General features: G+C 31.2%; 1 protein-coding gene across 2 annotated transcripts; it reads right to left on the bottom strand.

Annotated features, from left to right (window-relative positions):
* Positions 1-691: 691 nt before the first annotated feature.
* LOC110102841 (probable transcription factor RL9) lies at positions 692-8687 on the bottom strand. Of its 2 annotated transcripts, none has more exons than XM_020831325.2 (6): positions 7582-8687; positions 7418-7494; positions 6577-6622; positions 6381-6486; positions 1413-1488; positions 692-1157 (listed from the first exon to the last, which is right to left on the bottom strand). In XM_020831325.2, the coding sequence occupies exons 1-6, from the start codon at positions 8288-8290 to the stop codon at positions 1044-1046; spliced, it is 1128 nt and encodes a 375-aa protein (XP_020686984.1). In that variant the 5' UTR covers positions 8291-8687; the 3' UTR covers positions 692-1043. The 2 variants fall into 2 exon arrangements, with proteins under 2 accessions (XP_020686984.1, XP_020686985.1); XM_020831326.2 differs by having other exon boundaries at positions 1413-1485.
* Positions 8688-19181: the final 10494 nt, after the last annotated feature.

Below are 19181 nucleotides of genomic sequence, written 5' to 3'. Positions count from 1 at the left end.
CAGTCCTGCAATCCACTAGTTTTATAATTATTAGGCTCTTAGTTATTACCGTATTACCCTTAATTGCTGTTGCTTTGTATTAGACGCCTGTAGTGAGAGGCGGAGGTAGCTAATTTCAAAGTTATCAAGTTACTGTTCCATTGCCTTGTGTTCTTGTGTTGTGGTTTTCAGTGCAGGATTCCGACGAAGCTTCCGGTGCCACACCATTATGAGGAGGGATAAGATGTGATCAGGTATGGATAAATTTGAATCCAACAATCATTATTGTTATTATGATATGTGATTTTACCTAAAGAGCTAAGTATAGTTGGGCTAAATATATCCAAAATTAAAATTTTTATCAACTTAAAAGTTTAACCTTATTTAATCTAATGAAATAGAACAAAAAAACTCATATTTTCACATCAACAATACAACTTTCAATCACTCAATGTGAAACTGAAACCATTCTCAATTGCCTTACCAGATTACATACAAAATCTGCTTATGAAAAACCATAGTTTTCTACTAATAAAACTATGTTGTAAAATGAACTGAGAATTCTAAAAACGAGGCCTTTGGAAAAGAAACATAAGCTACAGTGATGTTCTTCATCCATGCCATCTATATATGCCTTAAAAGAACCTTGCATGATAAGCCTGTTAATGTAGAGTCGATAGTACAAATTAAACTGCAAACATGAAAATAACAGAAAAAAAAAGGCTAAGTAATTACAAATAACAAAGGAAAAAATGAAGCAAACAACCAAGATATTGAATTCCCCTTGAGAGCAAAAATCGCTTTCTTCTCTCTCACACACAAACACACACGCATACCCATAAGCCCAAACACCTTTCATTACAATAAACTCAATTATCACACTTCACAAAGAAAGTGGAGAATATTGGGAAGTTAAGGAACAATATGAAATTTTTGACTCATGCAACATACAAATGAACATAGTTAATTTTGACTCATTCCATCATCTCATTTCCTTTTCTATTTGCACCTATTTAAAGAAAGTCTAGAGCAAAACCATGAGGACTAAATTGCACAATTATAAGCTAATCATGCTCTGAACTATGCCAATCTGGCCTTCCAAGGGTAAATTCCAAGCTAGGGTTTTCAAATTCTTTGAGTGACCTTGGTGATTCATTTGGTGATGAATTCATATTACACTGCATGCACAAGGACAAGCTCATGTTAAGCTCAAAATCACTATTAGTACATGTAAAATGAGTGTATATTTAATTGCTAATTAAGGCTTCATTTGGGACGGCTTTCTAACTTCTTCTTAATGCAACTTTCTAATACAAAAATTAAAATTTTTGTAATAGAAAGCAGATTTAAGAATCATGTAAAAAACTGCTTTAAGAAGCATTAATAAAGCCGTCCTAAACGAAACCTAACTAAAAAATATTCTAATAGATTACCTCAGCTTCAGATGAGAAGTTAGCAGGTCTAAGATCATCCATTTCACTTGCATTTGAATGCAGCCAAGCTCCTCTGCTGAACAAAAATAACAAAATCTTTGTCAAGAAAAAAAAGCTAGTGATGTTTTAAAAATGTGGCTAAAATTCTAAGTAGGCTAAAATATTAACTACTAACCCTATAAATATTGCCTTATGATGTGATGGAGTTTATTGTTCATATCAATAGATAGGTTAGCTTTCTCTAAAGCTCAAATGTACTGAATTTTATCTTAAACAGTATAAAGTGATTATTTCTTTTGTGAATTGAATACAACTTTTAAGAAATATAATTAAAGACTGCCCAATCTTTCTCTAAAGCTACCCTCAAAGTTAGAATAGATTCACTATATATTATGGTTAAGCTAGTCCTGATGAGATTCTTCTAAGAGGGGCGACTTTTCAATGCTAGCTAACTATTTATTAGCATCTCAATTACTTGATTATTAATGCACACTAAGACGACGACTTCTGAAGAGCTCAAAAAAAAAAAATGATTACGTCAAGTCGGACATTCAGATTATGTTACATAATTATTGTATTTTCTTTTATTGTTTGTATAACTGTGTATGTAATCAATTCTATAATGCTTAAGCATCAAAACAAATCCATAAATAGGTGTGAAGGGGTGAGCTCAGTTTATGCAACTTTCAATCATCAAACATATTGTAAGGAAATATTAGAGCTTCTTACACTTAGAAATCTTCTTTTATCTCTCTACTTTTTTATTCTCTTTTTCACTTAATATAGTTAGGTGCAATACACAAACAATTATGAATTCAACAATTATATCTATAATAGAGATATTCGTTAATATTATATACTAAATCTACACACCATTGATAACTATTTTTTTTTGGTTTTTTGAAGACTACACACTATTGATCACTTTAGGTGTGTTGCATTATTAGGATTACATATGCTATTAGTATACAAGTTTATTTCTTTTCTTCTATATTATGGAGTCAAATAATCTACATTGTGTTTATAATTTTTTCATCATTTTGGCCACATTATTTTTTTTTGTACACATCATACACACCTGCATGATTCCATTTCCATATATCTAATTAACTATCTATTTACTTTGAAGTACTTGATCAGTTGGTTGTGATGATTTTAAATTGAAATAATTTTGAAAAAAGTTCAAAAGTATCACTATGCACCAAATTCACCATCTCCCATTTGATGTGAAATACCTTTTAAAATTAATATGATTAAAATGAAATTTTGGAATAAAAATAATTTTTACCACCCTTTTCCATAAAAAAATCCTAATGTTTACAAAAACATGATTGAAACTATAATTCTTATAAGTTTATCATGTGTGCAGGGGCAGAGCCACGATTGTTTTCTTGTAGGGGGCAAAGATTATGACTATGTTCATTAATCAGACTATTATTGGAATTTATTTGATGAATGGTTCATTTTGAAGACTGAATTTGACTATTGACATATAGCTAAGGGTTTAATTTGAGAATTCATAATTGTTGCTAGAAATCAAAACATTAGCAAGGGTGGATTTGCGTCAGAGAGAGAAAGAGAGAGAGAGATAGAGAGAGAAGAAGAAGAAGTCACAAATAATCATTGATTAAAGGGTCAAACTTTAAATAGAACATTCAATCACACTTAGCTCCTATAATAACAAATTATATATAAAAAAAGTAATTAATGGTGTGAAAAGGTTTCAATCACAATTATTACATTTTTTGAAAATCAGATCAGATCAGCCGGTTCAATTGCTAACCGATCAAGTTATCGGTTCAAAAACCACATTTGTTAAGTATCGATTTGAATCACTAGCTAGTTTGTTTTAAAATAGTCCAACCAATCCTGATATTGTAGAACCGACCAGTTCTATAAAATAATAAATTAATTTGAATGAAATTTTAAATAGTATAATTTTTATTAAATTTTTTTAATTTTTTATTTACATGTGGATCTAGATAATTATTTATTCACTTTTTAAATTTTTTATTATTACATAATTTATCTTATATTTGAATAATTTTAATGTTTATTACAACATTTTATTTAACCTCTATTAATCCCCGATTATTTATATTAAACCTCATTTTATTTAACCTCATATTAATTTATATTCACATTGAACAACTCCTTCTCCAAGTTCTATATATGATCCGATTTTCATAACATTGATTATTTATGATAATGTGACGCTTTGGCACAATTAATTTTAACTAAGCAACTAAAAATAAAACTCTGAAAAAGTAATCTAAAGATAACAAATGTGATTAGAATATACTATAATTGATATTTGTTAGAAATTATTATTCATAGCATTTTTAATAACAATGCTAAAAAAATCAATATAGCTTAAAATTTCTATAGTGAAAAATTAATATGAATCCTAGCATTTCAAAATTAAAAATCTCATGTGCTCAATATTAAATGTAACTAAAAATTAATAAATTATAACACCTGATAAAAAAAAACAATTAGACATTGATTGTAGAACATCTAACAAATCTTTTAATAAATTTAGAATTTATTCTCATTATTCTAATGATTGGGGTTTAAAGTCATGCATAATGTACTTCTCATTTTCCTATTTCTTATGTCTTTGAATTTTTAGGTAAGTAAAGTATTTATCTTATGTTATTTTGATTAATATGTTGACTTAATATTGAAATTTTGGTAAAGTAAAATCTTATTCTAAAATTATCAGATCATACCACACATGTTAAATTAACAAAATCAAATGTTAGAAAGTGAACAATCATTTTCATATTTTAGATTCTTTTGATTTGATATTCATTGTAAACTAAAAATATATAACATAGGTGAAATTAAATTAATTATATTTATTTAGCAATTGAACTATCAAGAAAAATACTTTTATATTACTTCTTCACCAACTATACATTAAATCATATATATATATATATATATATATTAAACTTCAAATTTGTTTTGCTTAGGCGATGAGGGAGAAGATGATTATATATATATATAAATTTTAGATGTAAAATATTAAATTTACGTGATTATTTCATGCATAAAAAAAACAAACATTAAAATTTTAAAATAAAACAATGAAGCAAAATGCTTTATTTTACTCTAATAATATTAATTTAAAACATATTATAACTTATTATACTCTACATATAAAATTTGTATGATTTTCATAAACATTTCACCCAATAAAAGAAGAAATATTTCAAAAAAAAATAATTATTACACAATAAATGTGATAAGAAACCTCAAATACCAAAATTCAAATTCTTCCCATAAAATATTTCTTTCATGTTTGGCTTCTTTGGTGCAACTTGCATGAAATATGACTCACCATTGACTATATGTTTAACAGTACAATCTCACTGAAATTTGACAAAGTCATTGACCACCTACACACTCCAACCCTAGCTAGCTTCTCTTTATAATATAATTTCTTTTTCATGAAAAAGGGTACCGAGAACCAAGCCAAATTTTTTTTTTTTTTTTCAAACTAAAGCATCTCCTGATGAATTGTCATATCATTGGGCCAAAGCAAATAAAAAACCAAAGAAAAAATTACAAAAATATTGAAGCACCCTGTCGTGTAAAATGACATAGGAGACTTTCCAACCATGTAGCTTTTAGAAGGTTTCAGCAACAAGAAAACCTACTGAAATGCTGATAATGTTTAAAAATTAGAGGTGTTAGTGCCAAAGGCATCTCTGTTTGATTTGATAATCTATATATGATCTTGACGTAATAGGTTCATGTAGGTGAAATATGTTAGTATTTGAAGCCTAGAACAAGCCAACTAGCTGATTTTTGTTATCAGTCTTATTTTTCCATATTAATCATTTTGTATATAATTAGGTTAATGATTGTTCTTGTTTTGTAAAAAGCTTTAACACAGCTAAATTCAGATATATTATATAGTTCTACATTCATAATATTTGATATTTTTACTTACACTTCACATCATTATTTTCACATCATTCTTTATAAGAACATAACGTATTATAAAAATCTAAGATCTACCATTGATCATAAATCTAAATTTTTGAATTGAAAATGAATTTGATCAATAAAATATGCATGGAACGACTCAGCTTTTATCTTTTTGAATCGACACCTCTCTAATCCCATATTTAGTAATGAAGATTAACACAGTAAATGTAGATCAGGTCAAGCTAAGGTACTCTAAAAGAAGTTGCTAACAATGATTTTAACCAAAGAAGAACGAAGAAAGATATATAAGTTTTGTTTGAGATGAATTTTCTTATTGTTTATTAAGTTAACTTTTTGATATAACAAATATAATTTTTATACTAAAAAAATTGCTTTAAGAAACAATAAAAAAAGCAGTCTCAAACGAAGTCATAAAGAGACAATATATGGTATATGTAAATGCAATGGCTGGACAAGGTAAGAGTAAGCTGAAGCATGCAGTGAAAAGATAGGAGAACAAAACAATTTAAATAAAGAATTGAAAACTTATAAAGAAAAGACAAACCAAAACCCAAGAAGCAATGAAGCATACATCACACCACATTAAAAATACTGCAACAGAACAGAACCAAAGTGAAAGGGTTGCGCTCAAGTCAAGGAGAGGGAGGATGGCCTTTTTGGCCTTATCTGATGCAAGAGACTGAGAGCTCAGACCCGAGGAATTGTCCTTTTTTCATTTGTTTATCGTTTTATTTATTTATTTTTTCTTTCAAGGAAAAATTAAAGGAAGTCACATTGAAAAGAATTTAATGAATGCTATACGAAGAAGTTCTTTGATCTTCTTTCTATCAAGAGTTACTCTTACTTTCTCACATTACTGTCACTTTTACTTTTTTGAACCAACCAAGTTAAATAAAAGGTTAACGTAGCTAATTATCCCATGCAAGAAGAACAAGTACACAATCTTTTCTTCTTAAAGGACGCAAACAGAGAGATTATAAAGTGCATGGGACATAAATATTTGGATACCTTGATGAGTTGCTCCATTTTGAAGCAGAGTCTGTGTCATGAGTTCCTCTGTTATCCATCAACCGTCGAAAGTTGAGATCTTCATCTCCAGAGCCGTCTGATTGGCCTTCATTAATTAAGAGATGATTGAAGAATGATTATATCTATTTATATGATCATTATGTGTTTATGAGGAAAATAACTTAAGTATTGGTACCTGAGGAAGCTGCAGCCTTGTCAGTGGTCTTCACAGTTCTATACATCTAGTGGTAAAAGAAAGGAGCAGAGGGGAATGCATTAAAGAGAGAAAGAGAAGAGAAATGGAAATGAAATGGGAAGGAGAAATGAAGCGTGATTAGTACAAACAAAAGAAAGAATCTGAAAAGAAGAAGAAACTCCTTCTCCAATGTTTTCCTTTTATGCCAGTTTTCCTCGCTGCAACCCCCCGTTGTTCACGAGGTTGACTCTCTTTCTTGTCATTTTATTTATTTTGACTCTATTATTACCAAATGATGCTCTTTCTCTCTCTCTCTCCCTCCCTCCTTCCCTCCCTCTCTCTCTTTCTCTCTCTCTCTATCTACACGTTTCATGTTGCTGTTCATCTGCATTCATTCAGTCAGTTATTCACTCGATCTGCAACACCTTGCAGTAAATACAGAACAGGATGGCTTCTTTTCTATTACTACAGTATTAGGGAGAAAATGGAGATTTGTATGAAATAAATTTTCAGCACTTGTATTTGAGAAATAAGAGTAACTGATACTCGTTTCTGAGTTTTTTTGGACACTATGATATTATTAATTAGTAGAGCTTATAATGATTTAAAGAATTATATTTAATTTGTATATCAGACTTCATAATAAACTCTAATAATTCTATCAAGATTTTAAGCATTTAAAAAAATTCTTATAAAATAGGATAAGCTAGCTACAATATAACTTTTTGTGAGAAGAAATTATAAGAACTTTCATAAAAGCTGTTTTTGCTGAAATAAAGAGCTATAACATCTAAAAAAGGAAGAACACGAAAGACTTAGATGAGAAGAAACAGGCACACACCTGTAAATGGCTCTTTACATGGGCTAGAGTGAGATCCTTAACATCCATGAGCTCAAGAACCGATTTTGGAGTAGCTCCTAAGAAAGGAAAAAAAAAATGGCGATCAAAGCATTTCAAACATGGAATTGAAGATAAGAGAAAAAATATGTATAGTTAGAGCATACTCTCATGCCCGCCGAGGAGCTCTACGGCGTGGACGAATCGAGCATGGAGTGTGCTTGTCCACCGCATCCTCGGAGCTCTCATGCTCCTCTTCGTCGTGATCTTCGACAGTAGTCTGGATCTCATTAGACTGTTCGGTGCCTCGAAGGGACCGAAGCCAAATTGTTGTTGTTGTTGCTGATGATGATGAAGAAGATGATGGTAATCATAGCTCTGCTGGCCATAAAATTTAGCCGAATTGGCAGGCATCGAGTTGAACCTCGCCAATGGAGCGACAAAGCCATGGTTGTAAGTCGAGCCAGACGGCGGCACACCGGCGATTGGGCTCAAGAAACACGCCGGTGTCTCCGAGGCCGACGACCATGCGGATTGATAAGAAGAAGGCATTTGTGTGAGGAAATTGAAGGGGTTGTTGCTGTTGCTATTGTTGCTGATACTACTGTTGTAGATTGGTATTCCTTTTATCGGCCTCGTGCCGCCTTCCGGAGATAGCTCTCGCGGCGGCGACGCCATTCGGCCTTGCCTTCTCCATATCCTCATGGTGTCAGAAATCGACGGCGGGCTTGCGAGGGAAAGCTCAGTGTGCGCATCTGCAACGCCGGCGGCGCCTTCTCGAAGTGAGGGACTGCTGTTGGGAAGGCTAATGTGGAGAGAAAGATCAGGCGGCGACGGCATCGAGCCAGCTTCCATGAACACTCTTTGAACTTGCATTATATGCTCGATCTAAGTTTCTTAATTACCTCCCAAACTTGCAATCAAGCTAGCATCAAAGACAAGAATGTTGGAAGCTCGGATATTGCAGAAGGGTATAAGAATATGAAGAAGTGTAGTAGTACTTCTTCTTCTGTCTTAGAGTTGTGTTTGGTTTATGTAGAGAGACAGGTTGCAAGAAATAGGAAAGGGGAAGAAGGGATGAAATGGAGAACCAAAAGCTAATTATCTGCATCAAAGACAAAAAGCATGGAAGGATTTATGCTTCTCTTAGTAGTGTATACTGATCTGCTAGTTTAATTTCTGCTCATATTTATTTATCTTTTCCAACTATGTCTAATAAATAATGTTGAGGGAGACATTGAAGACGCTAAGAGGATGTGGAGCATGGAGGGCAAGAGCAGCACAGAATAATAGTAAGCGATCTGGGTTATATTATTTTAATCCTTGTGATATATATTAGCAAGAAGAGGAGAGAGAGAGAGAGGGATGAAGAGAGAGAAAGTACTGGTCAATAGTCAAGAGATCAAGAGAGGATTTCTTAAGACTTTTCTTTCAGATGAGAATTTATTTATTTAATGTGCATTAAAACAATTAAAACAGATGGAAGGAATCAATGAGCTTTAGCTTAAGCATTATGCTTCTTCATTCTGAGTGGAGAGCTGATCATAAATATGAGTTGTTAATGATATTCTTTAAGCTAAGTATTTATTCTTATATAAGATTTGTTTTATGTTATTAGTAATTGATTTAATGATAATTTATCTGTAATTAAGTTTATGATATTATTAATTAGTAAAATATTCTAAGTAATTGTAAATAAATTTTTTATAATTCTAAAATTTGTAAATAAAATTAATTAGAGATAAATAATTAAAAGAAAAGGAAGGGAGAGAAAGTCTCGTGTGTGTGGGTGGGGTTTACTTTTCCTCAGAATCTTAAACTTTTTAAGGGGAAGCTGAGGGAGAAAGAATGAAGTGGGAATTCCAATCAATCTCTTTCTCAAATAAATCAGATTGGCAGGGTGGGGTTCCTTCTTTTCAATTTCTTTGACGTGCTCCTCTAAGATAGAGAGATAGTGGGCAGGTTTTTTTTTTTTTTTTATAATAGAAACTTTTGAGTATTGTATTATATATTTAAGTTTAGATTGGGACATTTTTTTTAAATCTTTTTTTTAATGATTTGTTAGTTTAATAATTTTTTTGAACTAAAAATTTTTGTACTAAAAATTTGATTTAGAAAATAGTAAGAAAGCCGTCCCAAATGAAAACTTAATAAAGTTGAGATTAAGGTGAATTTTAGTTTGCACAAAAAGAAATGGCCAATAAAAATGAGTTTAATGCAAAAACATGCGGTGCATTTGAAATGTTTAAATGAATGTAAAATAAATGTATGTGATTATTGTTTTTTAATTTGTTTGAAATAAAATGAATGTAGTATAAAGCTCTGTGATGGTGTTGGGCGGTGGTTTTAACGTCCCATAATAAAATTCAAAAAAATTGTCTATTTATCATTTTTAGAATTTACTAGAGCTTCTGTAAATCATCAATGTAAATAATAACAAATAAAAGGAGAGCCCATTGACCAACCTTCCTACTCATATATTATAATTTAACAGCCAACCCAGTTTATAGTGTTAACAGCCAGCCTTTTTTGCTTACGCAAATGTCACAATTAAAATGCAGTATGAAATAATCAATTATGTTCAATACAAGAAAATTTATATAACAATCAAAATCATTAAAAACTAAAATAAGATTTGAGTTATTGAAAACAAATAGAAGAAATCTCTGAACAAAACTAACTGATGAAAAAGCCCCGAACATCCTTCTCTCTCTCCTCCTCTGCAAGGCACGATGCTAAAATTTAGATTTTTTCATTTTAAAAAATCATTCAAAAAATATTTGAATTATTACACAACGATGGTGTTGTGTTATGGTGGGGAACGGCAGCCAGTGATTGTTGACGACTGATGGGATTAGTGGCGATGGTGGTTGTTAGTAGTCGGAAGCCAGCAAGTACAGTTAGTGGTTGGCAATCAATAGTGGGTGGCATTGGGCGATGACTGAAATGCGACATGTTGCGACTGAGGTGTGGTAGTCAACAACATGCCACAATAATGACAAAGAATTTACAATATATTTGAAAAACAACTAGATCTAACAATTTTTAAATATATCAAATATAAACTAGATGGTGATTCTAAATTGACCAATGAATAACATTGCATTCAAAATCCACGCAACTAAATATTCAAATTCTTGGAATGCATCCATTTGAAATGCGTTATTATAGTACAAAACTACAAATACAACCAACAAAACTAAACTGAACTCATTATAAGTTCATAAGATAAGGAAAAAGAATGGAAGAAAATATTATGAAATTTAAGTCAATACATAAGATAAGAATAAAATAATTCTCTATAAGATAAAAGGACTAGTACAAACGCATTTAGCCATATTTTTAAATCTGTGATCAAATTTCATGGAGCGTGATTATTATTTGTGTCAATACACAGCCATTTAATTTGTTAATTTTATTACAAACAGTTGTGATTAAAATTTTAGTCACATGCACAACCAATAATAATTTTTTTTTTAATGGAAAATTAGAGGTGCAGTTAATTGAGAGCGGCTCATAGGAAACACCATTTTTATGTGAAAGTATAAATGGGGTATTACCGGCTAGTTAAAAGATAGAGAGATAGTGGGCAGGTTTTTTTTTTTTTTTTATAATAGAAACTTTTGAGTATTGTATTATATATTTAAGTTTAGATTGGGACATTTTTTTTAATCTTTTTTTTAATGATTTGTTAGTTTAATAATTTTTTTTGAACTAAAAATTTTTGTACTAAAATTTTGATTTAGAAAATAATAAGAAAGTCGTCCCAAATGAAATCTTAATAAAGTTGAGATTAAGGTGAATTTTAGTTTGCACAAAAAGAAATGGCCAATAAAAATGAGTTTAATGCAAAAACATGCGGTGCATTTGAAATGTTTAAATGAATGTAAAATAAATGTATGTGATTATTGTTTTTTAATTTGTTTGAAATAAAATGAATGTAGTATAAAGCTCTGTGATGGTGTTGGGCGATGGTTGTAACGTCCCATAATCAAATTAAAAAAAATTGTCTATTTATCATTTTAAGAATATACTAGAGCTTCTATAAATCGTCTATATAAATAATAACCAATAAAAAGAGAGCCCGTTGGCCCACCCTCCTACTCACATATTATATTTTAACAGCTAACCCATTTTATAGTGTTAATTTTATTGCAAACAGTTGTGATTAAAATTTTAGTCACATGCACAACCAATAATAAAATTTTTTAATGGAAAATTAGATGTGCAGTTAATTGAGAGCGGCTCATAGGAAACACCATATTTATGTGAAAGTATAAAGGGGGTATTACCGGCCAGTTAAAATGATCCCAGTAATATATACTATAGATTACAAATGATGTCATGCATTTTCTATAATTGGAGAAGGTATTGATGCAACATTGTAGACTTAGATTATGAAGGATGGCTTCCATGATGGATATTATAGGGACTTTTTGGCATTTCAGTTTCATTCAAGAGATCGTTAGTTATCTATTTGGTCATTCTCTTTAAAGGAGGGAAGAACAAAGACCAATACATTCAATATTAAGCTTAATGTCAGTGTAGAACATCAGTGTAAGTGTTGACAGTGGCTTTGATATTGGTGTTGATGGCATGTATAGACATTTTTGGCAATGACGTGCAATGAAGTTTATATATATGACATGCGACCACCTAGTGATGGAGTGCATTAGCGTTTTTTATAAGCAATCAGACAATGGTTGTCATGAGACGGTTAGTAGTTAGATAAAGTGGTCAAGTAATGGTGGTTTAGCAACAATATTCAAGCAATAGAGTTCGAGAGATAATAGTTGCTGATTGTGTTATGATGATTATGAATGGGTGGTAATAGTCAAGTAATAGTGGTCAATCGTTGGTTTCCATCATTATGCAGAGCTCTCTCCAACTCTAGCTCAAGGTCTAGGTCCAACTCACCTACTTCTCCCAGATGGAAAACTAAGGGGCTATCTAAATATTTTTTGTGTGGTGTTTTTAGTAATTTAGCCAAAATTTGCAAATGCTAAATTAGATGACCTATATTGATTTGCTTAACTATAAACTATTTATTAGGCTTTTATGTATTTTAATGACACTAAATTGAGCTATTTTAGACTCATTGGATTCCTCTCATCTAGACACTCATTTTGAATTCAAGCAAATATGCTTTAGAGATAGTTTGGTCCTTCAAAATGTATAATCAAATTTACAACTATGCTTTGAATGCATGATTAAACCCAATTTACAACTATGCTTTTGGTGTCATCGAATTAGACTCATCAAAACTTTTATTTCGTTTATAAATTTGCTGAAAAATGAAATTCGAATGATCTCCAATCAAATTCTAAAAACTATTAATTCATCAAGATCCACAATTAATTGGATATATGGATTTTTAAATGACCCATCAATAATTAAATAACTCATAATATTCTCTTCTAATATTTTTTCTTTAATTTAGACAGGGTCACAGGCTTTGCTATTCTTGGAATAAAATCTGATAATAATATTCCATATGTCCTTTTGGATCAAATCAATAGGAGAAAGAATTCAAGATGTCCTTAAACCCAAGTCTACGGCTTCATTTTGCACAGCTTTGGGCCACTTCTTTAAAAAAAAAATTATACTAAAAAGCTGTAAGAAAACTTTCTATGCTTCATTTGAGATAGCTTTCTTATTGATTTCTTAAGTAGCTTTCAGCATAAAAACATTAGGTTGAGTAAATAAAGGCTACAATTAATTAAAATATAATAAAATGGTTATGAACACCCATATGGTGGATTTTAGAGCCATTAATGCCTCACTAATTGAGATTTGTCATCGAAGAATGTAGCTTTAGATAAGATAAAACATGCATCGAGAAAGCCTATGATGAGTAAATTAGTTCTAGAGCTATCATAGTTTCTTGAGCTAATCAAATTTGACCTTTAGAAAATTAATCTATAATCTAATTGTACAAACCTTCCCGCCTAACTTCTAATTCTCTTTTCATTCTCCCAAATATTCTCACCACCTAAACATTGCACCACCTTTGCTGTCTACTCTTAATTAATGTGCCAACCTAAGCCCATATGTCATCTTCTTCATGCATTAGTTGACTCATGAAATTAATATACAAATTCCTAAGCTCCACCGAGGCAATTACAGCATATTATAACGTGATATTTCTTGTCGGTAGGTACAATTAGCTTTTAATGCCATCTTTCTCAGCTAATAAAAATTTCAGCCATGAGAGATGATTGATTAGTACTTCAGTTCCACCACTCCTCTAATTACCTCAGTAATTGTGGACTCAGGACCCAAAGCTTGAACAAAACCAAACACCATTGCTCACTGTGATATGTATTAATTAACATGAAGGATGTATGGTGAAGGAAAAGAGGATTCCACATGTGAGGGTTAATGGCATTCGAACTTGTTGGGTGAAGGTATTATGGGATCAACAGTGGCGAAGTCAGAAATTTTTAAAGGGGGGTGCGTCCAATTTTAACTTTGCTTCAGCTGATTTTTATATTCATATTCAATTAATCATTTTACTACCCGAACCGGACCCGTGACCCGAAATTGACACCCATAGTTAATATCACATTAATGAAACTTTAAAGTATTTTAATGTATATTACTCTTAGAAAATAAATAATTTAGGCTATTTGCTTAATTGTGTGCGTATTATAAGGCATGAATAGTCAAATTTCTCGGATGTTATCATTCTTCTTAATTAAAAAAAATGATCATGATATATTAAGACCACATTTTTTTTTTTCTTTTATTGTCAATGTTTGTAGGATTATATTCATTTAGTGATTCTTACTAATATAGATGCTCAAAATATTTAAATACAACGACCTATAATAGTCTATTAATTGATGTTGATTTATCATTTATTATTATATATAATAATTAATTAAATTTTATATGAATTTAATCCTAATACACACATACATACTACGTTTTATGACACTCACCATCAAAGCACCACAGAGAAGCCAAAATTTCTCTATCACTTAGCCACACATTAGGCTGCATCATTTTTCACGCTATCAATCTTATGCAATGAATATTTTATCGGACTGTGTTGTTTGAAGCGTCACATCTTAGATGATAAGAGCTGTATTGTTTTGACCCTAAAATCAAAGAATCTTAGGCAACACGAGTAATTATTCATCTTCCAAAATACTAAAGCTAGGCTTTTTTTTTTTTAGATTGACAAGTTGCTTTCTGATTTTTCCACCGCACTTCACACTTGACACTTTTTTTTTTTTTTTTGGATTTTTTTTTTTTTTTTTTTTTGGACATTTAGGCTACATTTGGGTACTTTTTTTTAATATTTTTTAAAATAGATTTCTAGTACAAAAATTTTTTGTACTAAAAAGCTGCTTTAGAAAACATTGCAAAAGCCCAAATGAAGCTTTAGGCTAATTAAGGCAAACACTCGTGCACCCAATACATATGTAAGTTTCAAACTCAAGACCTCTTGATTGATAACCAAATCTCTTGACGAACAGATCAAGATGATCAGCTGTGTAGCTCACACTATTCTCAAATCCTTAATGGATATTAAAGATTGATATCTTTTAGAATTTTTACTGTGAGAAGCTATCATTCACAAGAACCAAGATAGGAATAATAACCATAACATTACTATTGTCCTTAATTTTATCAGCAATGAAATATTAGCAAAAGAGGGAATATTATCATGAGTAGTTAATCTGATGCTCCCCTTACCAATAATAGATACAGGTTTGGGATTAATATATAAATAGTTAATTAAATGAGGGTGAAGGGTAAAATGATCATTTTTTAGATGACATGGAGATTTGCAGTGTTCACAAAAAGGAATAAACTCCTTCGCCCTCATCTAAAAAATGATTTGTGAACACTGCAAATCTTTGTGGTATCCAAAGCTTCATTTCAACGTATTGTATGCATCCAAAATTTTCAATCTCAAGCCACATGCTATCGGGATACCATTTAGTGATATCTAATTTGACCAAAACATGAGAAACCATGCGATGAGTCCCATTCGACATAGCATTATCAAATTTTAGAGGGAGACCAAACAACGATCTCAATATGTGTAATATACTGAGAGAAAATAAATGGGGTTGAATGTTAGAGAAAGAAACCCAAATAGAGATGATGGGAGATTCCATAATTATATAAAAAAATAGTAACCATTTGATTAGCTTCATAAAGCAATTTTTGATAAAATAAGAGTTATATACACAAACTCTATTATAATCCATGTCATTTATAAATTTAATCAACACATACTTTGGATCTAAGAGGGTGACCGAAAAATCACCGCTAAGCTTAAGATCAATTTGAATTCAAAAGGGGTTGCAAAAGCAAGTATCTTCTCTTCCAAAATCCAGAGCGAGTAGCTCTCGATGGGTTGTAGTTTTGATATCAGAAAAAACTGCCGAAGATGAGGCACCTGAAAGGGCATCAATAAAAGAGTGAGAATTTTTTTTACCATTTAAAATTCCAAGATCATTCAAGCAAACATCATTAACCATCATTCGAATCGTAGAAATAGTCAAAGGTGGAACGATCATGGAAAAAACAAACACGAACATCAAGAAAAAATGCAGAAAAAGATAAACCCTAGTAGACCTGAGGTCGCGAGGAAGACAAATATCAAAGGAGAGAAAACTTCCCTGAGGTTACAGTGATGTTCAGCAAGGCTATGAGAAGAACAATTCCAACGAGGAGGAGGCTAGGGCAAACCCTAGCTAGTAGAGCGAGAGGAAAAACTGAAAAAAAAAAAAAAATTCTATTAGATTTTGTTAGAAAATGAGTAATCGTTATATTTAGGGTTTTCATATTCCTTGGTTGAATGATCTTATAATTTGTTTTCTATTTATAATAACAATTTTATATTTAGTAATTGCAATTGAAAAAAATAGTGAAGCACTATAGGTGCTGCCCTTAACATGTTTGTAAATCTTGTAAGAGTGTTAGGAATGGTATTTAGGATTTGTATGTGTTTTATAATAAACACATTTAGATTTTTTTTTTCATTTATTAGATTTAATGCTTTACTAAGATGAATATATAGAAGCTCTTGAATGGAAAATACTTATATATTCATATAAGTATTGATAAAGTCATCAAAAACAGTTTGTATCAAGCGCGAATCTCGAGACAAAAGCTAGTTGGAAACTTAAAAAATTAATTTTGGGAGCATCCGAACTCCGATTTCAGCGAGCTTATAGTCAAACTGAGCGTCTTGGAAATACGAATCCAACGACACCAAATTCGACCCAATCCGAGCCCAAATAAGCCCAAATCATGAACCCGAAGCGCTGTTGGAAGGTTCAAACCACAATTCGAGTTACCAAACGGACTTCGATTTTGACGAGCTTATACTCGAATCAAACGGCTCGACGAGACAAATCCAACGAGCCCAAGATCACCGAATTACGACATCACTAAGGCATTCAAATGTCTAACAAACGGTGCATGATCGAAGGTTCAATATCGGCCGTTCATTCAAACCACTCCCTATTCGCCCTTGATCTCACACCTATTTACGGGCCATGCCACTCCAGAAAATCTATAAATAGAGCCCTCATTATTCACAAGGGGGGATCCAGGCAAGAGAGAGGCAAGAGAGAGGAGAAGAGAAGAGAAGGAAGAAGAGGAGGGAGCTCCTCTACGACGACCGCCGGACCACCGCAGGAGTCTCGCCGGGCCACCACCGGACCACCGCAGGAGTCTCGCCGGACCACCGCAGGAACCTCGCCGGACCACCACCGAAGCCTCGCCGGAGTTTCGTTGCACCACTGCGGAAGACCCGACGTCCTGCTGAAGACCGGACGTCCTGCCTAAGGCCCGACGTTCTGCCTAAAAAAAGAATATTAAACCTAGTGTGAAACCCTTGAAAATTTTTAGATGTTTTTTTACCTAAAAATGTCAATGTTATTTCAGGAATTATTATAAGTCCAAATCATAAACCATCTTCAGCAAAACATTTATATTATAGCATTTTACCTACCCTAATTTTTTCATAATTTTTGGACACTGACGATATTTCTTAATTTTTTCATAATTTTTTCATAACATAGGTTGTAATAAAGTTAGGTCTTATAAAAACTCTTTCGGACCATTAACCTTATTTAGGATTTTTGGCTTCAATATAACAAAGCTAAAAAAAGAATATTAAACCTAGTGTGAAACCCTTGAAAATTTTTAGATGTTTTTTTACCTAAAAATGTCAATGTTATTTCAGGAATTATTATAAGTCCAAATCATAAACCATCTTCAGCAAAACATTTATATTATAGCATTTTACCTACCCTAATTTTTTCATAATTTTTGGACACTGACGATATTTCTTAATTTTTTCATAATTTTTTCATAACATAGGTTGTAATAAAGTTAGGTCTTATAAAAACTCTTTCGGACCATTAACCTTATTTAGGATTTTTGGCTTCAATATAACAAAGCTAAAAAAAGAATATTAAACCTAGTGTGAAACCCTTGAAAATTTTTAGATGTTTTTTTACCTAAAAATGTCAATGTTATTTCAGGAATTATTATAAGTCCAAATCATAAACCATCTTCAGCAAAACATTTATATTATAGCATTTTACCTACCCTAATTTTTTCATAATTTTTGGACACTGACGATATTTCTTAAGAACTGGCACATGTCGGTACAAGTGGAGTTTTTGGGACCGTCAGGTCTTCATTTTGCAAGCCAATTTCATTAAATTGTTTTAAACATGCATAACTAATTTATCTATATTTTTTTATAATTTTTAGATTCTCAAATTTGAAGGCATAATAATTTAAATGAATTTTATGTTAATATTAATATTAAATAGTTAGAATAATAATATTTTATTATAAAAATAAATATCTAAAAGCCTAATGTATTTTTTTAAAATGTCATTCTTATTTTTCGGAGCCAATTTCAACTAACAGAGAAGTGGAAAAAGAAAATAGGAAAAAAGAGATGAGAGAAAAGGGGGAAAGTTCGATTTTGGACGACTTCGAGATGTTTTCATTCGTCAACCCAGCTGAAAAATTTCTTTACCTCGACGTAAATCACATTATGTACATCTCAATTTTCAAAAATATATAATTTTAAACAAATTCAATTTTTGATAAAAATTTTATTAAATTATATATGTTGGGAGTTATAAGGGGTCATAATCATTTGAGATTTTGCTTATGTCAGGGAATAGTTTGGAGCTATAAGGGGTCATAATCATTTGAGATTCTGTTTGAGATAGAAAATATAATATATTTTGGTGCTTTAAGCACAAAAAAGAAGTCATAAGAGTCAAGAATTCATTGAGATTCTATTTGGGTAAAAAAGTGATATGAAACGCTCTTTGATATGCATTATAATTTATTTGTCAGCTCAGTATTGTTATTTAAATAATTATATAACTGCTGCACGCTTATTATATTTCTCAGTACAGTGATTTATTAAACTACATTTAATTACTTTTAAATATTCAATAAAATTTAATAAAATAATTTAAAATTTTAGATTTGGTTTGTGTGGCCTACTAAACTATTTTAACTCACTGTGATTTGCTTATGATTTTCAAGATCAGAAAAAAGGGGAGACTATCGATTGCAGTTCAGGATCAAATCTAAGGTTAAAAGTATTTCTTTGTTTTGATTTTCTTATAAACATGGTTAGTTTATCCTTTAGTTATATAGCTTCTTCATATAGCCATTTACTGTAGTGTAGATATATATTTTGATGAAATAAAGAAAATATTATAGATGAGCTTATTTTCAATATTTGGATACTTTAATAGCTATG

The sequence above is a fragment of the Dendrobium catenatum genome, unplaced genomic scaffold, assembly GCF_001605985.2.
Source record: "Dendrobium catenatum unplaced genomic scaffold, ASM160598v2 fragScaff_scaffold_920, whole genome shotgun sequence".
In the NCBI taxonomy this organism is placed as follows: domain Eukaryota; kingdom Viridiplantae; phylum Streptophyta; class Magnoliopsida; order Asparagales; family Orchidaceae; genus Dendrobium; species Dendrobium catenatum.
The sequence above is the reverse complement of the archived record's forward strand: the minus strand, read 5'-3'. Positions and strand labels throughout refer to the sequence as shown.